Here is a 27,303-nt window from a genome sequence, read left to right as displayed (position 1 = left end):
GCTGTGCATTGGGTAATTTTCATATGAAATAAACTCATTAGTCAAGTTGTGTTCTATTGAGTTAGAGACGAGAAAACCCGGATCTTTCAGAAGAACAGAGAAAACATTTGCATAGGTTTTATATTCCCACATTTAGGATGCATCTTTGAAGACAGCAGCTTTCATAAGCTGAGGTAAGAAGCCAGCCAATGTATAGTTGAAATGGTTTGTACTTTCAGCTCTTTGTTAACTTTCCCAGTGTGTGTACCAAAAACTCTGTGAAGTGTGAGAGACATTCTTACTGCCTTGTGCTAGAAATACAGCTTGCGTTGGAATGGAGGTTAAATTTTGCTCAGAACTGAGTTGTCTTTGGAAGACTAAATTGAGGTAGCAGTGTTTATTTGTAAAGTGCATGACTCTGTAAGGACTCTGAATATAGAGGACAGTCTGAATCTAATTAGTACTGTTTGAAGCAAGGTTTTGCAATGAACCTTTCACTTCTCCATATTTACAAAATCTTTTGTGTGTGTGTGTTAGTGGTGGTGTAGTTTTTAAAGCTAGGAAGCAAAAGTTGCATCACTGATTAATGTTTGATTTTAATGCCAATGTTTTCCCTTTATAGTCTGTGTTTCCTGAGAACCAGAAGTTACTATCTTGAGTGGTAAATTAATACAATACAACCTACAAAGAGGGAGGCTGCAAAGGAGGTTAGCAGAGGTGTTTGCTACGTTTAATCTTTGTTCAGCACTTGTGCAAAGCAATGTTGCTCAAGCAGTCTGACATTATAAATTAGTTCCCCTCTCTCTTCTGATTATCAAAATGCTCAAGTAAGGGGCATGTTTATCTTGATGCCAAGCCAGCTATATAATGCTTAGTGCCATACTGCTTGCAGGTTCAAGCATTGTTGCACTATTTCACACACACAACTCTTTCCATTTCCTGCATCGGATTTAGGTAGATCAGGTGTGCAGTTGTGGCTTATTCCCCAACAAAAGCCAGGCAAGCGCTAGGGGGTTGACCAAGGACCTTAAACTGTTTTAAGGATTGTGAGTTAAAACAAAATAACTCAAGGACGCGAATAGTTGGGTTACATTTAAGCGAGCTTAAGAAATGAGTGGAAGTGAAACTGGTGTGGCATAGACTGAAACCCAGTTATTGCACAGAGTACCTTGAATCGGACTGAGAAGAGCTGCTGTTCCTGACAGTGTTTGGAGAACACTGAGTAAAGGAGGGCAGTCTAGATAAATACCATCTGAAATGTAGCTGGTAGTGTCTGAAACAGCGATAGATGTACCTTAGGATGTACTCTTGGTGTACAAACACTGCACTGGTGCTTTAACTCCATGTTTTCTCCAGGGAAGAAGGTAGATTTGCCGGAGGTTCCAGACACTTAGTCAAAAGCTATCCGGTAGTGAATAAGTCTGAGCAGGTCTACAAACAAGAATGGATGTAAACAATGTGGTCTTCTCTGTTTGTCTTCATGATGCAAAACCTCTTTTTAAAAAAGAGGAATGTAACTACTTGTTTGGAATATTGTACAACTCAAGCCAAAGCTGCTGCATGAACTCATTCCTTATTATTTCATCTCTGGACAGTTGAAGTGATCCTGGCCCCACACTGGAGTGTTCTATACACTGCAGTCCTTGGCTAGCCTGAATCTTTTTTTTTTCCCCAAAGTTTTTATATGTCTGCAGAAGTTTTCTTACGTTAAGTATTGTAGCACTTAAAAATTCAAGACAAAGCTTAGTGTCAATGAAAATATGTTAAAATCTTTTCCTTCTCCACTCTCTGCTAAAGAGAGAGACTGGAATAAGTACAAACAGCTTCACTTTCACAGACTTTTGTTGGTGGCAGCAGACTAGACATATAATAAATGATCTTTACAGAAAGCAATTAGATCAACATGGAGACAGCCCAAAATGTTAATGCACTGTAACGTGTTTTCTTAGTCTTTGTCACCAGACTGCAGTATCATGAAGAAGAATGACTTCTTCAAACGGCCCGTAGCCCATTTTTCTTGCAGACACCAAAGCCTTAGAGCAACATATTGTCTGTGTGCGGGTATAATCAGGGGAGAGTCAGAAAGCTATGGTTAAGGTTCTTTAAGCAGCCAGACCTTAACTGGTGCAAAATCTGAGTTTGTTGATGTTACTATTCTGTGACTTGTTTATTTTTTCCTAGACTGATACTTGTAGAACGGTTCTCATCTTTTTTCTTTAGCTTTCATGCTCTAATAGATACGCCAGTGCATGTGTTGGTAGCTACTGGAGGATATCAGGTCTGTGTAAGATACAGCATTCAGTTCTCTTTCAATGTAAACATCATTAAGGCACATCCTGTTGTAGCTTAATAATGTGATGGAAGTCTTCTGTTTTTAATAAAAACAGAGTTGCTGTTGCTAATCTGTGAGGGAAAGGAAATGAACAGAGTAGTGTTTAAACTCGGGATTTCAAGTAGTTTTGTATAGCTCTGCAGTATCAGTCATCGTTATCCTTGTCAGCAGCAAGATGCTTTCAGTCTAGGTCGTCCCACTCAGTGCAAACCACAAAATGAGTAAGTGGTAAAAGATGATAGACTGTTCCTGCTTGGGAAAAAAATCAGAGTCATCAAGACTGTTGGAGGATGGGGGGATGTTACTTTGAACTGTCCCAGTCTGATTTTGGCAGACTGAATGCCTGCTAGTGGTTGGAGTGAATTATGTGCCCTCCTGGAGTATATTTGCTGGTTTAGCTTCATCCAGAAGGAATCCAGTTTGTGTGCTATATCGGAGGCTGTTCTGTGATGTGAACCAAAGCATATTAAGTGGGACAATCAGGAAATGTGCATCAAAGCCACATTCCTGATCTGAATTAAAATGCTAGTATAGATGCACCCAGACACTGCATTTAAACTGCCATGTAAGTGCTTGATACACATAGAATGTGCAATCTGAGGTCAGCAACAGTATTCAAAATCTCAAAAACTATATAGCAGAGCTGGAAAAGGTACAGAAACAGGTGTAATCAGTGTGGAAATGGCTTCCGTACAGGACAGACTAAAAAACCGTAGGACTCTCCAGTTAAGAAAACAGGTGACTGTAGCCTATAAAATGGTGTATGGTAAAGTGAAGGTAAAAGACATTCATGCTGCCTTGCAGACTTGTGGATATGTATTTTCTGTCTTTGTGATTTGATTGATCGAACCAAACTGCTGCTCGATTATACTTTTTGTGTTCCCTACACATAAAAGGTTGAGAATGCAGGAGAAAATAGAGACAGCGCAGGACCTGTTTTTTCATTATCCATGAGCTGTAACTCTTGGAGGTATACTGTGATTCCTAGTTGCCTCTGTGCTGAACATTTCAGCTGATTTGAAGCAGAGTGCAGGAAGCTATCTATGCAGACTTTTGACAAAGTAGAGGAGCAGAAATTATGCATGAAATAGAGGCACTTTTAACTTGTGGATCATTAACAGGCCTCCGTATTTTCTGTCCAGGTCAATGTCTTGAGAAGGCAGCAGCGCATGATCAAAAACCGGGAGTCAGCCTTTCAGTCACGGAAGAAAAAGAAAGAATACATGTTGGGACTGGAGGCGAGGCTGGAGGCAGCCTTATTGGAGAACGAGAAACTCAAGAAAGAAAACAGCACACTGAAGAGGCAGCTGGATGAAGTAGTATTAGAGGTAAGAGATTGTGATGAAGATCTGACTTCTGTATAAAAGACAGTTGCTCAGGTGGAAGGCACTTGAACAGAATCGTGGAAATGTTGACTGGGAGACCTTTGGGGGTTTCTAGCCTAGCCTCCCACTCTGAGCAGGACTTTCACCAACTCTAGGTCAGGACAGCTGTCGCATTATCTAATTGACTTTTAATTCTCTATTCCATGGTGCTTCTGAAGATTTCACTGATAAGATAGACTGGATAGAAGCTGAATATAATGTACAAACAGAAGAGTTTTATTTTTAAGTAGTCCTGGCGTGTATTCATACATAATTAGGCAAATATAAATCTAAAAAGCAAGCATAATTTGGTGTATTTGGCTTCTGACATACTTTTGCATGTCTGTGCCCCTTTTTTATTGCATGTCTTCTCTGTTTTTTCCTGTCTAGAACGAGAAGCTCAAAGTATCATCTCCAAAGAGAAGGACCCTATGTGTGATGGTGATACTGGCTTTCATAATGTTGAATTATGGTCCATTGAGGTAAGCTGCCTAGGAATTCCTCTTTGCATAGCAAGTTTGCTGTCCTGCGATTTTTATTTGAATCTTTAATACAGGCAGTGTTGTGTTTTAAAGCCTTGAGCTTGAAACCTGACTTCTGTCCTTTACTCTCCTCCTGCATCGGGGAAGACTCATCTGTATAACGGTTCCTCTTTTGGAATCCTTCTGGCAGCAAGAGCTAGATCTTGTACTTTTAATTTCTCTTGGCTTGGCATTTTGTTAATCAATGCAGCGTACAGTAGTTTGTCTCCTCCATTTATACCTGAAGAGATTAAAGAGCTGTGTTTAGAATCCTTTTAGAAAAAAATTCACAGACACTGAGAGCTCATCTGCTTGTTTATACCTGTGCTAATCTCAATAGCTATGAGTTTAAGCTGCTTCTAGTACCCAGTGCAGGAAATCCCACTGTTTGTTCCAGTGCTTTGCAATCCTGACCATTAGATGTGTCTAGTTGTAATCTTCCTCATTACAGTGTAAGCCGTGTATTACTTGTCTTCTAGATCTGGTGAAGAGGTTGTTCCCTCTCCTTAATTAGTTGAAGTTGTAATCAAAAACCTCTCTTGTTCGAACTGTATCAGTGGGGCATAGGAACCAGAGAGCAGGAAGGAAATGCTGCATTACTTCCCAGACACTTTATAAAGAAATCTGTGGAAGAGAGGAGACTAAAAAGGGATGCTTCTTGCACATATCTGTCTATTTAACCTGGCTTTGGAACATAAAGACCTTTTATATGAAGCTGTTCACTTTGAAAAGGGGAGGATATTTCAGTAGATTCCCAGTCAGCAGTGTCTCCATTTGTCCTCAAAACCCCAGTCAAACTAAAGGAATGGGATGAGATAAATCTGGAGAAAGACTTTGTTTCTGACTCTGATAAACTTTTACAATGTTGGTGTTTGTATTTGTAATAATATTAGAAAATTTGCTAAAGCTGAAATTACTTTTGAAGTATTTGCACTTATTGCAAATATTGTTTATCTCAGGCAGTGAAATACAGCTGATGGTTTTACTTTGATATGGGTGATTTTAAGGTAGACCATTTCTTAGTGCATTTAGGGTTTGTATTGGGATTTTTGACTATCAGGCAGAAAAATCAGCTTCCAGATACTAAGCAATTGATTTGTACATCCCATCTGCATTTGCAAAGATTACCACTTGAGGGACACTTGGTGAGAACTAATAGAACCAGTAATCTTTCTGAAGCTGGGAGAAATTTTAGGTGGGAGAGTCTAGTCCAGTCTGCTTAATTGCCAGCAAGCTTTTCAGAACATCCTTCAGTCTTGGACATGGCACCATATTATCTCTGAGAAAAGAATGTAAGTCAAATTAAATATAAATTGAATATAAATGTGAATTGAATACTTTCTGGTCATGAAAGTGGCTTGTATAGAGTTAATGGTAACTCTGCATTGTATTGTACTGTGTTACTAAACTCTTCTGGGTTTGTTGATATTTTGTATAGCAAACTGAAACTTTCAGTTATTAAAAACAGAAGTAATTTAGCGGGAATTCTATTAGTGTAAGTTTCTATTTTATCTATTTGCTTTATACTAGAAGAAAGGCACCCAGGAATTTCCCATCTGTGTGTCAATGAACTATTCTCTAATCTTTGTGAATTATTTGGATTTGGATTTAACATCTATAAAAACTTCCTTTTATTATTATTTAAGAATGTTTGGTGAGATGTATGAAGGGAAAAGGGTACATTTTGATTCAATTCCCTGCAGAGGTCACCCCCTTGCCCCAGTCTTACATGCCGTAAGGTGCAAGACAGGAATTGGCAACCCTCAGTGTTTGCACAAAAGGCAGTGAGCCCACAAACCTTGGCATGCAGCAGGGTTGGGAGCTAGAACCACAACATCTGGAGGCAGGTATCTGTGGGAGGCAGCGTCTCCTACCCTCGCGCTTGCCTTCTGTGACAGCCAGTGTCAGTCAGCACGGCTGCATTCTCAGCTGGCATGGCACCCCTGAAAGATTGCTCACTTCTGGCATTAAGAAACATCTAATTAGCTGTGCATTTTTTTTTTTTTTTATCGCTTACAACATGAAATCTGAAAATTTTCAAACTATTACAATTCCTAGATGCTTTTTTTTTTTCCTTGTTTAATTTCCACATTTGTGTTAGACTGTGCCTGGGTAGCAGCCAGATCTGAAAATGTGTTAAACAAGCACAAACAGTGCTGAAACAAATGGAAACCAAGCACGTGTTCTAGTCTAAACAATCCATGTATTTATTTTGGGAATATTTTTCTTTTGTTTCTCTTCGCTGTTCCCATTTGAATATAAATTGTCTTGTGTGTTTGGTTTTTTTCATGCAAGTCCTACATGTGGTAGTAAAATATTTGCAGGAAACTAACCCAACTAATGTATAAAAGGTAGGGAAGGGACAACGATCACAGAAGATGCAAAAGGTAAATTTTCTGCATCTCGGCTTCTTGGGGCAGTAGCAGCAAAGCATGTAAGCCAGGTAGTTGCTAGTGGCCCTAGCATTATTTTCTTGGCTATGAAAAATGTTCAACTAGTTATTTTTTCCCCCTAATCAGTCTGCTCAAGCTTACATGGTGGTCATCATCTAACAACAGTCTTAGAGCATTTATAAAGATGTTAGCCAGCCAGAATGTGTCCTAACTACCATTTCAGATATTTAGTGGACAGAAAACAAAGAAAAATCTGAAGTTGGAGAGAGGAAAGGCAGATCTGCAACGAGATTGGAACAAGGGGTTTGAGAAGGTGGTGTGATTTTTTTATTAATTTTGTTTTTTCTTACAAGTTGGCCAGCTCTGTATGGCTGGAACCCCTTTCAAACTGGAAAACAGACTTGATGATGTAACCAAAAATTCTTAAGCTGTGGTGGAGGATGACTGAGGTGGTGATTGATGGAGCTAAGTAAAGCTGCTGCTTCAAAATCTCTTGTGTCCTGTTGACCTACAGCAGCTGCACTAGAATTGCTGGCCTTTTGTAGAGACTTCATTGCAGCTCCTCTCTGGAGTGTCCTGATGGGTTTTCCTCTACTTTCCAGGACTATCCTGGAAACTGAATAATCTATTAAAAATGTAGATCCACTGAGCAATCTGCAAATAAAGACACCAGCCTGTGTAGCTGAGAATAGTGATTTGTCTGCTATTGTCGTAGACTGCAACAAATGAGGAAGCAGTGATTTTTGACTCCTGAAAGACTTAGGGGTGTGTCTCATTTCTTAGGTTGGTAGCACAAACATTAGGGAAAAAAACCAGAAGTGGTAAGATTAATCATCTTTTACTAAAAATGAGGAAATCACCCAGGGGTTGTTCAGCTGCATGCTACCATGATCTGCTGCTTGTAAGGATGAAGTAATCAAAACATAAGACTTTCATCAGCACCCAGATTAGCATCCCTCCTAGTCTTCAGGCTGCTAGTCGGTACTAATGTAGCCTACTGAGCTTTTGGAGCACGTGTGATTTGGGCTGCTGAAAGCACCATCCATTGAGCACATCTGTATTGGTGTCAGTATAGTTTAGAGCCCTTACTCAAGCTGAGCAATCTTGAGTTGGTGTGTGGGAGAGCAGGATTTTTCTGAGGTTTGGTGCACTCAGCAGTGTTTTCGTGCAAGTTTGCTATTGTTTGAGCCTCAGTGCTGGACTCCTTGATTAAAGAAACAGACTCATCTTATGGCAAGCAGGAACCTAGGGATAACTCGGTGGTGGGATGTCAGAAAGTTAGAGAAATAATTTTGTACTTCCCTTAAAGGGAGCATTAGCTGTGTGGGCAAAGAAGCTAATCTCATTACCATAACATCCCATGCAGCAAGTGTTGTGTTGCTGCAGAGATGTTTGAGTTGTATGTTGTGTGCTCAGGTTTGTCAGTGCAGAGCCCACCCACAGCAGCCAGTCCTGGACCAAGGTCTCAGTATGGTCTGGATCTCACCATTGTGCTGCCCTAGCAGGTGAGCTCCATTGTGAGATCAAGCAGCATCGTGGCATGTTTGCAACCACCTCAAATGTCCTCTTGAATAATATGTGCTGAGCAGACTAAAGCCATGTGTCTGGCACCTGCCTAAAATGAAGGGCAATGACTAGCAACTGAAACACAGTATTTTTTTTTTTATTTTCCTTTTGCCTTAACAATTCTTCCTGATTGTGTGTGCGCTCCTTCCTCACTCCATTCCAGTGCGAAGTTGGGCAGGTTAGTTGAAACCACCGATGGCTTGCAGCGTAATGGAGGAGGAACTCCCCAGCCAGGCTCCTTGCTTGGCCGTTACCACCTTCCAGCTGAGCCTGATCTGGGAGTGGTGCTGAACTGTGAGCATCAAACACTGTACCCATGGCCCACAATTTCTTTCAGCTGCAGGTTGGATAGTGTTGTCTAAACTTGCGCTGACTGCTTGAAGCATCTCTAAAAGATGTTCTGAGAACAGAGAACCACGAATCGTGGGCTGTACAACAGGGTGAGTTTCTTACTCTTGGTTCGTCCAATCTGGGCTTTTTTGCACTTAGTGAAGGATAGAAAAGCATTGTTTCTCTGCTTTTTGCAAGCCTCAATAGCCTTCCATGTATCTTCAGGAGGTTAATAGGCTTAAATGTGATGTATACCTGAAGTATGCTAACAAACATACATACAAATGGTGACAGTCAAAGGGCTATTAATTTCTTACACACTAGTAGAGAGGAACTGGTGAAATGTGAAGAGAAAACTATTAGATGAGTGCAAGAGACATGCAACAGTGCCATGTTAGCCAGCTCCTTCTGGCTGCCAAGGAAATACGGAGCCCTCTGAGTGTTTTAGCAAAAACAGCAGAAGCTCCGGAAGACATTTGTGGCTGTTAACACTTCTAATACGGGAAACTTACTTTATGTTTGTGACACTGAAAGAATACGTTTCAATGCTGAGTTGAGTTGACGTTCGTGTTGGAGATGGCGCAAAGCTAGAAAACTGCTTCTGTAGCACACCTTTAGTCTTGTGTTGTAGTTTCTCCTTGAAGAGAGAGAGAGAAATCGGGAGAAAAAGGACGGGTTGAGTAATTTGGACTTGCGTTCAGGTTCCAGACCTTTCGGAACCTCTTTTGATGGGTTGGTGCTTGAATAAAATTGAATACCCTTGATTTTCTTACAAACTACAACTGCAGGAGCGGGAAGTGATTCTTTCCTCCTTCCTTTACTGATCACGGGCACATGTTCATCCTGGCAGAGTTGTGCCTTGGCCTGGCTGTGCTCGCTTGCCTTGTCCTGCTGCTGCTGGTGCAGTTGCAGAGCCTGTGCAGAATGCCAGATGCACTTGCTGATAACTTACCCTTTTCTCCATGCATTCATCGGCCGGGCTGGGAGTGAAATACAGAAAGTTTTTGCCCTGAATGAACGTTGCAGTTGAGACTGCTTATATCAGGCCTGCCCAAGCTTTGGCAATAAAGGCAAGCCCACTTCCAAATAGCTGTATATAGTTTTCTAAGCAAAAATAAATGCTCTGGGTGTCAATACTTGCTTTCTTCCTTTCTTTTCTAACAGCTTTATAAAAATAAATTGCTTTTTAAAGAAAGCAAAACACAAGAAAAACACAGAGATCGTCCCTCCAGTTTGGGTTGCTTTCCTTATCCTCCTCAGCAGAGGAAAGAGGCTGGGCTCCTCTTAACAGCCCAGCACTCGCAGAGGATAGCTCTGGAGCAGCCTGGCAGGAGAAGGTAGTGCCTTGCTGTCAGCAGATGGTGCCCTCATCGGGAATAAGAAACGAGCAATACTTTCCAGAGAGCGTTTGGCACTGTGGCAGCCTTGTCTGGAATCAGTTAGGAAGAGGACAAGGTCCTCGGTTGGTGTCCTTGCAATGTCAACTTTAGCCCATTGGAAACATCCCAGCTCATATTCAGAGGTGGTTCTGTCCCCAGAAAACTCTTCATTATGATATCACTATTGGCTTTCGTGTACGTATTACTGTATAACTTAAATGTCAGTATTCAAAACTTGAAGTGCACAGGGTTTGTTCAGCCAGAAGTACAAATGAAATTTAGTGTGGGCTCCTGGCAAGACTTGCTTTCACATTTATCAAACTGACATTCAAACCAAAGAAGTAAAAATACAGCTAAAATATCAGGTGCCATTGAATGCCTGGAGAAACCATGACAGGAGTGTTGCTTTTCTTTCCCTCCTATAATCAAATTTATCTACACTTCTGAACAAACATCTGCATGAAGTATTTAGTGGCTCTTTCTTTTTTCCCTTGGATCTGGTTTTGCATCTTAAACAAGCCAATAACTCAGCCAGCTTGGACAGGGTGTTTGTGGCTGTGTGAAAACCCTTTAATGCTCACGGTATCTGGGATGTCCAAATGCAGGCTGCAAAGCCTTGGTAGGCACCCCAGGTGTGTAAGTGTGGCCAAACAGAAAAGGTTCCAGCTTCCAACTTCTAACTGGTTGTCTTGTCCAGTAAAGCCATTTCTCAGCTTCAGTCTTTCTTGACTTTTAATGTGGGGCAGTAACTCACTTCCTGCAAATAGTAGGACTTGCTCAGGGCAGATATGCTAAAGTGCTCTTTCTTTTCCAAATTCTCATCTTGTAGCCCAACAGAATGAAAAAATTGTCCATGCTTTTACCATCTGTCATATTAAAACATTTTTTTAAAGCAACTATTGATAGCTGAAAATACTGTTTTTCAGAAGCTTTTTTTCCCTCTGAATGTGATCATCTACCTTTCTTTTTCACTGTTTCTAGCCTCTTCTACCTGATGTTTTTAAATGTTCAATATTGACTTCATCTTCAGTGTCATGGTGTTGGGATCTGCTCTGTAGACCCTTCGTGTTCCAGCTTGTATTGTTGCTGTTCTGCCTAGCACTTGTAAAGCTCAGTGTGCCTCAGGTGGGCAGGTGTTTCCAGATGGAGCTCTGCAGGAGAGGTCCGTCCTTTGTCACAGCTGCTAAGGGGGTTCCTTGGTCCTAAGTCATGCTTTTCCCTCCGTGTCAATTTGAGATGTCAAAGGAGGAATATTTCTGATATCCTGTGTCATACCCTCATGTACCTACTTGGCTAGGAAAGGTCTTTGGGAATGAGAAGTCAGATGATATAGACTGTTACCTATATGTCCTCTCCTATCTGTTACCTGAAGATGTAGCCCTATTTACAGACAAACTCCACAAGTGACCTCTCATGGGAGAAAGGAAGGGGAAGAAATGATACAACAGAACAACAACATCTTTTATTCAGATGGGGAAAACACTAACAAAACTCCCCAGGTAACTCGAAGGTGGAAGCAGGGCAGTATTTCAAGTTGCAGGGTTTTTCCTTATACAAAGTGAAAGTTCTTTTGGTTTTCAGTCATTGCCACAAACCAAAGGAGCAAGGACGGGGAATTTTTTTTTTTTTTTAAGACATATTTGAGACTTGGAGAAGGAAGCTTTTGATCATCTTCAAGGTCCTAAAAAAATGAATGGGAAAGGGGAGGCAAATGTAGCCCATGTAGCTTAAGGCAGAAATTGCTGCTAGACCTGCTTCAAAAGAAGCATTTTGTGGAAAATAACAATCCTGATAAAGGAAGGGGCATTGGAATAAATACCATAAATAATATGATATTTTGTCCTCAAGTTGGTGCCCATGTTCTCAGAAGTGGGAGCCGTGGTTTATGCCTGTAAGGATGGCAAAATGTACTCTGTTCGCCTCCTCCTTTGTCTTTTGCTGCTGAAGATAACTTCTTTATTTGGGAAACATCCCATACTTTGCTGCTGCCAAAAGTGAAATTTTAATTTTGATGACAAGATTAAGGTGTTTTAAGCATAAGAAGAGTAAAAATAAACATTTCCTCTCTATTAAAGCTGATATAATAAAATGAGGTGTGTGTGGTTTTAAGTGGCTGTACAGCTAAAACAACTAAATTACAAAAACTGAAGATTAGCTGTGATTGAAGAGCAGTGCTTATCTTTATCCTTGATGGACTTGGTTTGGGTTTCTCCGCTTTTGTTCAGATTTCAGGGTGAACTGGAGTAGCAACGTGTTGCTTGTGGCGCTTCGCCTCAAACTAATCACCTTGCCAAGCTGGAACTTGAAATAACAAGAATTGCCTTTGCAGAACGAGGCAAATAGGAAGGAAGAACCATCATGGAAAAATCCAGATTTGTTACAATTCTACTGATTAGGTTTTTGTCAGCTTTAACTAAATAATTACATGGAAAGTTTCTCTGGTTCAGTGTGCCATTTTGAACAGGAAAGGAGAGAAGTAGGATAGGAGAAAATGCCAGATCCAGTAGGTCCATCAACGCACTGGATGGCTGATACGCTTCAGGCTGTGGAGAAACGGTTTGCAGGAGAGTTACAACTTTCAGATCTTCTGATGGATATTCTTGGTTTCATGAATAAACTTCCATATGTTTTTAGCTGTCATGGCTCCAAATTAGGTAGAGTAGGGACATTTCACAGATGAGTGACTTCCAGCAGGAACGTGTGGCATCCCTGTAAGCATCAGCCTTCGTTTTGAGCTCTGGTTCTGGGCTTGAGATGCTGCCAGCTGTGGTGATGCTTTCATTGGAAGAGAAGAAACATGATCTCATAAAATATAGTAGATAGTGGAGATTGTTTCTGTAAAATTGGATAGCCTGGTGTTGCCTGATGTATGAGGCTGTGAATAAACCATCCAGCTTTCCATGCTATGCAGTAGAAGCAATGAGACATTTGGATGCTGGTGTACATATACAGTAAGGAAACTGTCTGTAAGTACTTTTCTGCCCACTGTCACTAGTGAAAACAGAGCCTGTAGCATTTCTGCTGCCCTGATTCTGTGCTGCTGCCTGGAAACCTGAAGGAGAGGAGGCAGTCCAAGCGACGTCAGCCTGTATCTGGGATTGCCCTGGCTCCAGCAGTTCTGCAGAACATGACACAATTACTCACAGAGAGACCTGGGTTACTGCTAACAGGAGCGCAAATGTGTTGGCAAAAGAGAGGGAATTGCTAGGCAACTATGTCTGTGTGCCTTCTGCTTAGTTGTGGAGTATTTAATCTGCCCTCCTTGCTAGTTCTTGCCTTTGTTATTACCATTTGTATTCGTTGCCTGTTGCAAAGTGATGCCATGTAACAAATAGGAAAATGAGATCTTCCCCTGCAGAGTTTATGCTCTGCCACACGGGAGAGGTGGGGCATGAATTAAAATGTACTCTGTAGGCAGTGATCAACATGCATGGCAAAGATCTCATCAGCATGCTGGGGTCGTCTTTTATTTTTGTATTTTCGCCGTGTTGCTGCTGGTGATGCTCTGCTGTTGTCAGCTAAGAAGGTTAGGACTTGATTTTGTAAATATACATACGTCAGGAAGCAACCATGTTTACGAAAGGGTAAAGCTAGCCTCTGGAGAGGATATCTTGAAGTATTCCCTTTGTGCTTTCAGGATTTCTCGCTTGTAAATCACCCTTCTGAACTAGGATGCAGTTGATCTCGTATAGCAGTTGTCTGGTTATGTTTCCAGCTCGCGTGTGAAATGTTGCTGCCTTGCTTTGCGTGGACAGGAGCGCAGACGTTCCTGTGCTGCATGGCTGGCTGGCTGAGCAGCCCCCAGGGGAAGATCCTTCAGTCAGCGCAAGCACAGATCGGGACGACAGGGTATCTGGGACCATGGCCTGCTGCTGCTATGTAGATGGGGTTGTCAGCCCTGCCGATGTTTCTAAATCCAAGTAGAATTGAATATATATAAGTTTGTGTACGGTTTTGTTAGATGTCTGGCATAATATTCCAGGCTTGCAGCTGCACGGAATTTGGTAGCTGTATTTTCCTTACATATTGTATTCATATAAACTACGTCAATTGTGCTTTTAGGCTGATGAAAGTTAAAGTTCAGGGGTACTTTGATTTGAGTATAAGTAATTTTCTTATGCCTGCAGATCTAGGTTACAAACAGATTGATCTCAGTTTCATCAGGTGAAGCTTATGGGGGAACATGAAAACCAGAGCATCAAAATCCTTTGAACAATTAAAACTGAAGAAGAGAACAGAATTGCTTTTCTGTCTACTAATGCTTTGAATGACAGTAATATAATGACACAAGACATCATGTTTTTACATTAGGTATGACATGAACCGTATGCATATAACACAGCAGCAGCCAGAATCTTATCCACCTGAGTATTTAACACCTTACAGAAAAGTGTCTTGCAGACCCTTTATATATGTGATACATTTTGCTATGGTTATTATGTTTTCTAGTGTATTCGAAAAGGATCCCAATGGAGTTGATTCCACTGCGAGTTCCAGCCACCGGACCAGAAATCTTCTGGAGTTCTCAGCTAGCCAGGAGTCCAGCACAGCTCAGAAAATACCTGGGGACATCATTCCCGAGAAGAGTAATAAGTGAGATGAAAACCTTTAACATATTTTAAGTGGCAGAGGGCAATGGTACTTTTAGACCTTACTGCCCTTCTGTTTGCTAACCTTTTTGGCCAGTTTTATTGCTGGTCTTATAGAGCAACTGAGTTTACAAACACAGTGTTTTGAAAGCTGATCTCTCTTATTTTTTTATTATTTAACAAAGTTTACCCGGTTGCTTTTCAAATGAATGCGATGTTTTATCTCCAAGATTACCCAATACGTAGAGCTTCAGAAGTGTACACATGGCTATGCTGTGTGGTGTTAGGGACAGTGTGGTGGAAGAGAGCATATTAACAAGTGTATGTTATGGAGATTTTCATGACCGCCTTCAGTTCTTCATCTGTCTGCTTTTTTCCCGGATCTTTATTTTAGCTTGCATAGTTATGGTGTTTGTCATATTATCTATCTCCTCTTACTTTTCAAGCTGGAGTATTTATTTTCTTAGTTGCTCAAGAGAAGACTAGGGAAGTTCACGATTAAAAACATACTCTGAACTTAGCACTGTACTTTTTTAGAAATCTGAGTCCATCCTTATGCTTACCCATTATTTAGTTATATAGTTGCTTTCAAGCTTCCTAGATCTCTAGCATTCGGTGCATAAGTGAAGATATAATTGTCTCCAGATTGAAGTCTGGCTAATCCAGCTCATGTTTTTCCCTTACAAGATTTATCCTATCAGGTTGTCCCTTTCCAGTAGAGTGTTTTGGCTGGTTGAACAAAGCCAGGCACAGATGTGCAGAAAGCCCTAATGTATTTTGCCATGCAGAAAGAAGGCAATAAATCAAGAGCATTTTAAGGCTGTAGCCACGGTGAGGGCTTTGTGTCCTATGTGGCACGTTTCAAACCATGACTTATGCAACGTAGTAGTAGAGTGGTTCTCTTAGGAGGATATGCTACTGCCTGTACCTCCTTCTTTTTTTTCACTCTTTCACCCTGTTTTTTGGCCAGCTGTGAGCTCTTTGCTGCATATTCTCCTTTGTCAGTTCTAGATGCAGTAAATGGGAGAAGCAGACATGAAGATGGAGAGAAAGCTGGGAAAGGGAGGGGAATGCGAATAAGGCTTTCACAAGCTCTTTATACCTGATTTTTCAGAAAGAAGTTGAGGTTTAGGAGCTACAAGTCTCTGTCAAAACCAAGAGGACTAAGGCTATTATATTGATATCCTATCAAGAGAGGAACTTGTAATAGGTATTTGGTGATGAGTAGTTAACCCCTCAGGAGGTACAGATAACCAGGAGAAAGGAATATTAGTCTTTGCTTTGTTGCTGAGAGTGCTGTGGATTTTTGTATTGAAATACGTGCTCTTTTTCACTTTTTATCAAAGCCAAGCTAGCTTCTGGAGACTGTTGGAGATGTAAATCCTCTCCACTCAGTTGTAATATAGTTTGTGGCTGCTCCATTGTCGTATAGCTCATGGTCTTTACATCTGCATGGTTTTAGTGGCTAATAAATTTAGTATTTCTGTAGCAAATCTTGCACAGCTCTGGAATGAAGGAGAAAGTTGCCTCTGCAGAGATCTCATAGTTTACATATTATGAGGAATATTTTACAGGCTACGTTTTCTTTCAATATCTGGCCTGTTTGGGAAGAGATCCAACATCTGCTAATGCTCAACTGTCTGTTGAGTGCTATCAGACCCCTTTGGGGAATTGACTGAGACCATTGGATGTTTGATAGAAATTGTTATTCACCTGTTTCAAAGGTCCCATAGGAGCAGCTGTAACCTTTGTGGGTTTGCTGATGGTAGTGCTTATTCTCTGGATTTGGTCAAAGCTTCATGAAAAACTATTTTAAGGGATTTCTTGATGTCTTTGTCTTTTTTTTTTCCCAGGTATGATCGTTCTGTATCTGATAACAAAGCACTGATGATAGTCTCAGAAGAACCACTGTTATATATTTCACCACCACCACCCCCCTGTCAGCCCCTGATCAACCGGACAGAGTCGCTCAGGTGAGCAAACAACCTTTTCTGAGCATTTAAGCTTTTATTAGGAGTTTAGATATAAATTGTGTGTTGGGTGAGTGCTACTGGACAGTCAGCTCTGGATGATGTTATTGTCTGTTCATAGTGTTCATCCAATATGTGACCAGTGCCTCTGTAAGCGTCTGCACTGTCCATTGTCTACTGCCATGCAGGCAGGAGATTGACTTGGATCTTTGTCATCTTTTGATGTTTTTGGTAATGATTTTTGCTCAGTTTTGACACTGGTCATTTAGCAATAACCGAATAACAATTTTCTGATTGCCTGGAGGTTTTTCATGACTCAAAAGAAAAATCACTTCATATGTAGAAATGCTTATAATATGGAAATCAAGTCCAGCTAAAAGCCTGTTCCATCTGAAGTACATAAAAGATGGGCTCCTACTCTTCAGCTTCCAATACAAGCAGACTTAACCTGACATTGCAGATGTGCTTTATTCACTGTTAGAAAACACCTAGCTCTACTTCTTCCAAAGATAGGAGTGCATCACTAACCTTATCTCCGTTCTGCTTTGTCCAATCTTCCTCTGAAATTTATTTGCCATATTTTAGCCTTCCTAACCAATATTTTGTCTTGAACTGATCAACTTTTGATTTTAAATTTCAGTAGTCCTTCCAGTAATTTCAGAATTACTGTTCATTGGGCAAAAGAAAGTACTGTATCTGCTTTATATTGAAACCTCCAGGACCCCAGTAATTTGTAGATATTTCCTGAAGAATTCCCTCATAAATTTAATCTTGCAATTATATTTTCTTACTCTGGTATTAAAAATAAGGTATCGTAAGGTAAAGAGTAGTAATCTGCAGTGTCTTTGTAGTGGCTAGTTAAACTGTTTTCTAAAATTAAAAAATTCTGCCACTGTTCTTTGAAACATCTGTTAATGCTGTGGGTTTTTCTAGGCTGAATCATGAACTTCGAGGATGGGTTCATAGACATGAAGTGGAACGAACAAGATCTAGAAGGTTGTCAAATAACCAACAGCAGAAAGCACGGGTTATGCAGGTAGGCAGGTTTATACTGGTGAGTCAATAGAATGACAAGATAATTTCAGACAACATAACAAAATATTCTCTCTTACTTGTCTGCACTTGTCATTATAGACAAAAGTAGCAATGGTGCCTGTAATTAGGGTACCCAACACTTCCCATTTTAAATTGCTGGGCTTGGTTGATTCTTATGTTGTCAAAGTTCTTCTATTCCTGCTCGTGGATTCAGGCTAAAGGTTTTTAATTTTTTTAGCAGTCATCAAAATATGTCCAGTGTTTTCTAAAATGACTTTTATGACTTCTCTGCAAGGCTGTGTAAGGATAAGGATAAGCAGTTGGTTAATGGAGAGAAATATAACCTACAGTACATTCATCTGGCTTATGGTTAAGGGGCACAGCTGATTGTTTTTGTTGAAATATTTCTATTTCATTTTTTCAGATTTTTGCTAGAGGGTTACATTTTTGGTAAGACTACAGAATTATGAGATTCGTGCTCATATTTCCCATTTTTTAAAATCCCTTTCATGTACATGGCATACCAATAGGGAGGATGAAATTAAGACGATGAATTTTCAAAGTGTTTCATTTGATTAAGAGCTCGTAACAGCCTTAAAAGAAATTGAACTTAACAATGTGGGAAATACCACACTTTTCTAGAGAAAAATTATTGAATACTAAACTTCAGATTCTTCTCACTGGTGTCCAAAGGAGAATGGTAGAACGTTTAAGAAGGGCAAGTTCAGGTGCTTCTAGTGTTTCAAATGCCAGAAGTGTGTTGTGGGTGGTATATTTTGGCAGTGGTACAAAGTGGATGTGACCTCAGAAGAATTCTGCAAATCTGACATCACTGATAGCAAATTTTGCACTTGGATGACACAATATGTGCAACTACTGTGTATGTGCCAGCCTCCCTTCTTTGTCTCTGAATGTGTGACTTCAAATTTGGCTGTATTAAAACACTTGCTTTTTTCGTGTTTCCAGCTTGATTGCTGGCCATTTCAGTTCTTCATGTTTCACCAGTGGGAAAACGTACATTTATTGTTCAGGACACTGATTAACCTCTGCACCCCCTTATATATTCACTCTCTGCTACAGATGTGCATCATGTTTTATGTAGTGCCAAACCAAGGAAATGCTTACTGTTTTCAGTTTGTGTCATCTTTTTGTTTCCCCCCTTTTTCAGAGCTCCCTCAGTGAGAAGGCAGATTCCCAGCTGATGGCCATGCCTTACACAGACACCAGCCTCAGGTAAGGCAGAACAACTGCTTTGTTCTTGCTTTCTACTTAATAATCTAGTTTTTCACCAACAGCTGGTAGAGAATTCCAGTTTTCACCTTGTTGTCAGGCTTCTTAAGCCAGGTGCTAGCTGTATCACAGCTCCACTCTTCTGGGGTCTTTCTACCAATGAGCCGTAAGAAAACCTTTACGTCACTCTGCAGAGTCCCTTCCTAAACAGATTTGAATCTTTAGGGAATAAAAAAGGGGGGATTGTCTTGGGAATATCTGGAGGAACCTCAGTAGTTCATAAGAAGATTTCAAAGAGTCTGGTAAGAGAAAGGTTTCTCTCACTATCTTCAGGAGTAGAGAGCCATTATAGCTATTACCAAATAATTTTGACAAAGTTAAAGTATCATTACATCTTATCTGCATGGTTTGTCTTCATCTCCTGATTTTCCCTGATGATTAGAACATAATAACCCAGAGTTTCCTGATTCCCCCTGCTCCCCCCGCCCCCATCCCATATACCTGTCCTGTCCCTCTTCCCTGGGGACAGGAAGAACTGGAGAGAAAAGCTTAAGGAAACAAAAATTCTCTCTCCTGAATTCTCTGTGACAGTGTTTAAAAGGTTCTCTGCTTTGAAGTGACAAAAAGGAGTAAGCAGAATGGAGTATAAAGTGGACTTTTTGTTGAGAAGAACACCTGAAATGTTGCCATTGAAAGTAAGACAGCTGTGGCCCTTCCATTTGCATTACTGCTTTGAAAGCAGGATCAGCCTGGGAGAAAGTAGCAAGCTGCAGGCAAATGTTATGAAATCCAGGCTGCGAAATTTTGATGTGTCTTGACTAATAAGAAAAAAAGAAAAAGCTTTTTTAGTTCTACAGGCAGATGAAGTATGTCTTTTTTAACCAAAGACTGGACGGACAAGCCCCATGGCATAAGGCAGTTTAATATACATGCCTGCATTACTCTTAAAAAAAAAAAAAAAATCTGCATTATTAGAAACAGTCTGCAACATCATGGAGCTCTGCATGGAATAATCTGCTGTGCTCAGAAGGAAGTGAGTTTTTTTTTTTTTTTTTTCTTTTTTCCCCCCAGATGAATGATGTTTAAATGAACAGGACCAGTGAGTCATGGCAGCTGCATGCTGTGACTGTCCTGGAACTGCTAAGAACATAGAACAGACTTCCAGTTCCTCCCAGAGCCATCAGCTATTAGATGCTCCATGAAATCATAGAATCACAGAGTAGTTTAGGTTGTAAAGGACCTCTGGAGATCTCTAGTCCAGCCTCCTACTCAAAGTAGGTTTAACTTCAGGTTTACTCTGTGTCTCTGTCAGAAAAGACTGTCTCCGTCTCCTTTTGTAACCCCATTAGGAAGCTGAGGTTTGCAATGAGGCCCCCTCAGCCTCCTCTTCTCCGGGCTGAACAAGCCCAGTTCCCTCTGTCTCCTGTCTCTCCTTGTACATCCTGCGCTCCAGGCCCTGACCTTAATGCAGCCCGGTATGCAGTTGCCCCCAAGATGCCCTGCTGGCTTGCGTTCAGCTTGCCTGCCAGCACCCCACGTCCTCTCTGCAGCGCTTGTGCCTCATCGATTGGGAAGACAGGAAAGGTGCTGTTTATTCGGTTTTGTCATTGATGCTACCCCTGAGGCATTGCCTGTGGAGAAATGTTAATGAACTAGCGTTGTCTCTGCACATGTGTAAAACCAAAAATGAAACCACTTTTAGGTTTCCTGATACGTAATGTAAATGTTTGTAGGTGGCCCTGAAGCTTTTATTAATGATTCAAGTGCCTTTTTGTGGAGTATACAGTCAGGGCTTTTAATTTTTAATACTAGTGCTGTGACTGGAAATGGAGTGACCTTTACATTCTAGAACACCCTTATTGGTAACCTGAGTCCATGAACAGGAGGACATTAGCAGGATGTAGATTTATCTTTGTAGCACTGATGATACCAACATTGTCACGTTGGTCCTGGATTCCAAAAGAAAATTGATCGATTGAAAAGTATTGCAGTGAAGTCAAAGTAGAGGAAAAAGATCAAAATCAAGATGATTTCAAAGAAAACCATTAACCCCCCCCAGCTCTCTTCAGTCTTTTTAGCTTTCTTCAGAGGTAATTTTGATGAGGGTTTCTGCAACTGTGTATTTAGGGCTCCAGATACAAACTGGGACTCTCCAATTATTTTTGTTTCTAAATTTTGCACTATTGAAATTGTGGTTCTTGGTGCATAAAGCACTGAGTCCACAACCTCATTGCTTCTTAAAACAAGCATATGTGCAACATCCTAGTGCTCTGTGGTGCATAACTAAGTGCCTTTTGAACTTTTAATATACACAACGTAATATGATGCTTTCTTGTAATATGGTAACGTATTACTAAAACAACTGCTAGCTTTGCACCTGTTTTCAGATCTTAAGTTCCTCCCTTCCTTTCATGGAGGAGTCTATAGTGGAGTCTATAGTCTTAAATGCCCAAAGGTAAGTATGGTGTAATACCAGTGGATTACTGGTATCACTTGGAATTTGGGACTGGTGGTAGACTTATTCCATGGGCCCAGGAGAGCTTTGTAAAGGCCCAGTGGTTTCCAAGTGCTTTGGAACAACTTTCTCCCATGGCTGGATTTAGAATTATAAAAGGCTGTTTTTTAGGTCTAGCTGTATCTTCTTGAGTGTGGGCGAGCAAACGGATCTGTGGGACCTGTTTCAGTTTTCAGGATGTGTTTTACTGAGCGATGTGTGGGCGTGATGCCTTTTATCACAGTAAAACTTCAATGCTGAATCTCAGGGGTGGTTTGGTGGGCCTACGTGTTTTTACGAATGAGTAATCAAGCTCAAATTAGCTCCAGTCGTTGTTTCCTGTGTATGAAGGATGTGATCTGATTTCTCACTTGCATAATTCTGCTAAAGAGGATGTATAGGGTAGAGCTGCCTGCTTTTGATCCCCCAGGACTTACACCCCCAATCCTGTTAAAGGGCAACTGGCTTGGCAGCTACAGTCCTTCAATTGCAACAGGACTGTATTAGCAGTAAGAGAGGAGATAATGATGGTCTGCTGTCACTGCTGCTCAAGAAAATCACTTGATGATAGATTTGTGCCTTGTTTTGGGTGCACAGTTATGTGTATTTTAGAAACATACCAAAATAATCTAAGTCAGCCACCATAGTTTAAAATCTGGGTCAGCAGAAGACAGCTTGGGAGGGATAGCCTGATCAGTGTTTTTACCACAAATACTGCAAACAGACAGTATGCTATTAAAGTGGGAAAGAATTAAAATGACTGGTTGAAGGTCCAGCTAATGGTTTGTATAAGTACAGTTTTCCAATTTGATTAAATATGTTATTTTTGAATGGCATTGGGGAAGTATACATGATAGCAATATGTGCTGGGAATTTCTCACCTTTCCAAGATAAACAGTGGCTAAGTACCATTATTGTATAACTTGTCAGTGTTTTTGCTTAGAATAGTTTAGACAGAGTGTCTTTTCCTCATGTCTGATATACGTAAGACGAGAATTGTGAAAAAGATAAGCCAGAATTATGTGAATATCTTATTTTTGCTCCACTGTCTAAATTGAAAATCAAGAGCAAATCTTTGAGTTGACCAAAGAGAAGCAAAAAAAAAAATATGGTGGGTGAGAGAGAAGCTGGGGTAGTCACTTGACAGTAAATGAAAAGCTCTGTTTATGCTTAACTTTGCACTTCTTTCAATTTGTGTGGTTTGGATCCTTAGCAGTAAAAAAAAAAAAAAAAAAAAAAAATTTAAATGTTTTGATTTTTTAGTTTTTTATTGCAGAATGACATTTCGTTCTAAAATTTGCTAAAATCTATTTCCAGAAATCATCGCAATTTTTCAGACACTTTAGGTTGACTTGAAACTTTTTTTTTTTCTGTTGAGCTAGCAAGCGGGTTTTTGCCAGCCTCAAAAGCATGAATAAAATCAAGCCTGGAAAAGTTTCCTGCAGCAAGACCTTTAAAGCACCTTGAACTTTCAAAAAATACCCAGCAGTTTCACTGTCTTCACTTGTGTTTAACATTCCTCATGCTTCCCTCAATGGATGAAGAGCTGCTGTTCTTTTGAAAAGCAGATCTTTAAAGTCATTGTCTCACTGAAGTTAACTTTCTTGTCTAAAATAATTACATTCCCCTCTTCTTTATTTCAGCAGGAACTCAGGGAATGAGCTGCAAGTGTATTATGCCTCTCCAAGGAGCTATCAAGATTTTTTTGAAGCTATTCACAGAAGGGAGGATACGTTCTACGTGGTGTCATTTCGCAGAGTAAGTGTAGTAGTTGTTCAATACTGGCCTTTTATGTGTATTCATAGGACTGTTTCTAACACTGAGTGTCTTTTCCTTGTAATACAAAAGATGACCTAGTCAAGGTTGAAGCTACATTTGTTTCTTCATAAGTGATGCTTCTGTATATCCTTTACAGTAATATGGCCAGATCATGGTCTTTGCAAAATATGCCCATCACAGTTAGGAGTGGAAAGAGAGCTTTGCAGAAAATATTGTAGTGCCAGGGTGTCGTGGTTTAACCCCAGCCAGCAACTAAGCAGCATGCAGCTGCTCCCTCCTCCCCCCTCCCAGTGGGATGGGGAGGAGAATCGGGGAAAAAAAAAGTAAAATTTGTGGGTTGAGATAAGAGCAGTTTAAAATAAAATAAAATCTAATACTAACTAATAATAATAAAAATATAATAATAATAACAGTAATGAAAAGAAATATAACAAGAAAAAGAGAGGAATAGAACGCAAGAAAAGACAAATGATGAACAATGCAATTGCTCACCACCTGCTGACCGATGCCCAAGCAGCGATCCGTCCCTCCTGGCCAACTCTCCCCAGTTTATATACTGGGCATGACGTTCTATGGTATGGAATACCCCTTTGGCTAGTTCAGGTCAGCTGCCCCGGCTCTGCTCCCTCCCAGCTTCTTGCACACCTGCTTGCTGGCAGAGCATGGGAAACTGAAATATCCTTGACTTAGGGTCAGTGCTGCTTAGCAACAGCTAAAACATCAGAGTGTTATCAACATTATTCTCACACTAAATCCAAAACACACTGTACCAGCTACTAAGAAGAAAATTAGCTCTGTCCCAGCCAAAACCAGGACACAGGGCAAGACAGCACATGAACCCTGTGGTTAAACACTTACGCATGGTAGCAGTCCAATAATCGGAATAGTTACCTGGATATTTATTTAATAGGTGTATAAACCTCTTGTGCTTCTGGATATAGGAACAAATGTACCCTGTGCACAAATTATTTCTGCTAGCTTAACATAATATTATTTCTTTCTTCCCCTAAAACACTTGCATTTGCAGTTTTATGTGTCACATATTGCAGCTATACAGGGCTGCGTGCAGTGGCACAATTTTTCTGCTGTTTTGTGACTTGTAAGTCAAGACAGATGAGCAATTCTGCCGTCTGTGCTGGGATACAGGATAGGCTTGTGCTACAACTTTGTCAGGCACATCCTCACATCTGCAGCGCAGTTAGTGACAGTAAAAGCGGTTTTAAAATGGAACTCCAGATGTCTGATGGCACTTTCTGTGCTGCAAGCCTGAGTGGTGTTGAAGCCAGGACAGCTGCAGTAGTGAGAAGCTGCTTGGGATCTGGTGGTGGAAATGATCAAGGCAAGCAGTGGTTGAAACAGGGACTGGGGGGTAGAAGAGTTTATTTCCTCCCTTTTGCAGGGGTCTTGATGAGTCCTTTAGACATGTCTATAATGCATATGTGGCCCTGGCCTGAACCTGGGGTCTTCACTTACTAAGCCTCCTGCCTTGCTATTTTGCAGTCATGATATTAGATTGTTCTATGCATGCTCACTCCCAGCCACAGTTTTCTTAGGACCCTGCAACTCTCCATTTGTTTCCTCATCATAGGAGTGTCCTGAGAGGGGTCCCAAGGTGATGGGAGACCAGTAGTTGCAACTACAACAGCTCATCTAGCTACAACCAATTCTGTGTAAGAGCACACAGATGAGCATAACTAGTTTTAGCAGTGCCTGTGTTGTCATGATTCTACCGATCTGTAGATGCCATATGTACATAGGTAACACATCCCTGTTCGACCTGATCTACGGTAACTTCCTTAATTTGTGAGATACATGTCTTCAGAAAAGGTTCAGGCAAAATAAAAATAGCGGTGCTCTTGTTAGGATTAGAGTTTTATGCTGAGTAGAAATATGAGGTTAGTTTCCAGTCTTGGGATTACTGGGTTGTGTCACAAGGCTGGAATTTTGTTATTAAATGCTTGGCATGTTCTGCTGTTCTTTCAGCTAGCAACACAAATATAGCTGACACCAGTCTCCACATATCCTGAGGATGAGTAGAAGGGAGTGGAGAATTGATTATAAAAGTTTTTCTGGAAACTCCAAACAAAAAGCAGAATAGTGTTTGTCTAGTTCTTCACTTGCGGCCGTTGCTCTAGTCTACCTGAATGCATGTACTGGTACATAGGTTCTGTTTACCCTGTCAGATTAATGACCTGGAAGTTGTCAGCTCTCATTTCAACTTGCAGAGCTGTCCTTGGAAACAGTCTCTCTTGGGCTACAGAATCCCTACTGCTTGGCTCTGCTCTATTGCAAGGAGAGGTGTGGGGACTTTTTTAAACCATCTATGAAGTTTATTTGGTAGCAAAGCTGTTGGTATTTCTGTTTTATGAATGAAATGTCCTCAAATCGAAGGCAGTTTTATGCATTACGTCATTTATTATTTTAACAGGGCAAACCTGAGCTAGTGACAAGCTCTGCCCTGAGGCACTTTTAAATGACTTGCTTGGATTCTTTTGTGAGTGCAGAAGAAAGGACTCCTGCACAGCCCGAGGGGTGCCATCAGCAGGGCCCCAGCCAGGGAGGTGCCCTTTCACCTTCTCCTGAGGACGGCTGACTTCGTTTTCTTTGGACCACAATTCCCTTTTCACTGATGATTAGGAGCTGAGAGAGGGGACTGATTTCCTCCTCGGTGTTACGGGACAGTTCACTCATGTTACTTGCTCGCTTGTCCAAGTTAGAAGGCAAGGCCTGGAGATGATAGGTTTTGTTCTCCTCTTTGGCTGTTTGCCATGCAGACACTCCCAAGCACTTAATAAGCTGTTAGCAGCCATATACAAAAGAACAGGAATCATCCAGTTAAGAGTTCCGGGGAGTGGATGGTTCTGGTATTGGTGATGGTCCTGCTCCAAGTGGGAGGCGGGACTATGGATCTCCAGAGATCCCTTCCACCTGATGTCTCTAGGATCCTCTTTCCGCATGCTTTCTGCTCTGTGTGCAGTGTCACATAACCCAGCATCTCTCCTGGGTGCATGTGCTGAAATATAACACATTTTTTGTGTGTTTTCTGGATGTTCCTACTTGCACTACAGGAGCTGTGCCCTGAGTTCCTTGGATTTTCTAGAAAATGGCATTTGCTAGGGCTGCCCATGCCTCTCTCACATAGTAGGACTCAGACAGGTCTTCTGAAGGTGCAAGGTAGGGGAGCAAAGCTCACATGCACTGTGTCATCCTCTGGTGATGCTTGGTACCTGTAAGACTGAATTTCTCATGATCTCATCAATTTTATTTTCTTTCCTTGCCTTGGAAGGCTTGCATGTCTGCATATTTACAGTTGGAGTTTGATTTTTTTTCTTTTTTTTTTTTTTTTAAGGAGGAGAGAGGAAAATAAAGTAGTATTTGGATCAGCTGAGTCCATACAAGAAGCTGGGCTTTCACTCTGGGAGTCTAGAGAAATTATTTTTCTCTATTGCCAGGGGAATCTGTAAGGTCATTTTTAAACAAGAAGAAATATGTAACTGACAGTGAGTAAAGAATTCTTGAACTGAGGCAGTGTTGTCTCCCAGCTCTGCCAGGCCTCAGCAGCCAACATCCCTCCTAGGCAGGGCTCGTCACCATTTATTTCTTGAGATGTTAACTTGTTGATTTTGTTTTTACTTGCTGCTTAACTTTTAGGAAGCCATTGTTTTCAACGGTCATTTAGCATTACAGAAACTGACACCTGGCAATGTTACAAGATATGCATTCCCAGTAGTATATAGTCACACCTGGGCCCTCTGGCCCAAATGCTCCAGCACTCAGAAGCTACATCTTTGCAGCATGCCTCTAAGTTGCGCTGTTTGAGGTTGGTTTTGGGAGCATGTTCAGAGCCGAGAGGTCTGTGCAGTGGGTACCGAGAACAAGTTGCCGTGCTTCTGTGCAAAGGGTACAGCAGTTTGAGCTCTGCTGAAGCACGTTGGAGTCTCCAGTTGGCGTTGAACCTTCCTTCCATTTTTCCCAGGGCTAAGAGGCAGAATTGAGAGTCTCTTGCTCTGCCAACACCTTTGATGTCTGCCCTTTAACGTCTGTGATACCAAGTCTACTTGATCTGTTCTAAAACCCCAGTGGAGCACAGCTGCAAAATTCAAGTTATTTGATATAACGTGCTCTGTCAGCAGGGAGATAGACACCTTGCTGCCCCTGCAGTTCTCCTGTAAGCCTGCCACCCAAACAGTTCTCTCTCAGAGCTCACATCTGTTTTGCCATGGAGCATTCAGACTTTGAAATTGTTTCTAGAATTACTTGAATAGCTAGCTTAATTTGAAAGGTAATTAAGTAAATCATTGGAGAAAACAAATCCATTCCAATTTACTTTGGCCTGTAAATG

At 41.0% G+C, this 27,303-nt stretch overlaps 1 protein-coding gene across 1 annotated transcript in view; it reads left to right on the top strand.

The window, feature by feature from the left end:
* ATF6 (activating transcription factor 6) overlaps window positions 1-27,303 on the top strand; it is an 81,856-nt gene that overhangs the window by 8,610 nt on the left and 45,943 nt on the right. Inside the window, exons 8-14 of the mRNA XM_050901099.1 lie at window positions 3,454-3,639; window positions 4,066-4,157; window positions 14,314-14,457; window positions 16,307-16,426; window positions 17,357-17,459; window positions 18,627-18,691; window positions 22,826-22,940. Coding sequence (XP_050757056.1) covers window positions 3,454-3,639; window positions 4,066-4,157; window positions 14,314-14,457; window positions 16,307-16,426; window positions 17,357-17,459; window positions 18,627-18,691; window positions 22,826-22,940 — 825 coding nt within the window. The remainder of the gene's footprint in view (window positions 1-3,453; window positions 3,640-4,065; window positions 4,158-14,313; window positions 14,458-16,306; window positions 16,427-17,356; window positions 17,460-18,626; window positions 18,692-22,825; window positions 22,941-27,303) is intronic.

This window comes from Gymnogyps californianus, chromosome 8 (genome assembly GCF_018139145.2).
Source record: "Gymnogyps californianus isolate 813 chromosome 8, ASM1813914v2, whole genome shotgun sequence".
Classification (NCBI taxonomy): domain Eukaryota; kingdom Metazoa; phylum Chordata; class Aves; order Accipitriformes; family Cathartidae; genus Gymnogyps; species Gymnogyps californianus.
Note: the sequence above shows the minus strand (reverse complement) of the source record. Positions and strands in the feature narration are given on the sequence as shown.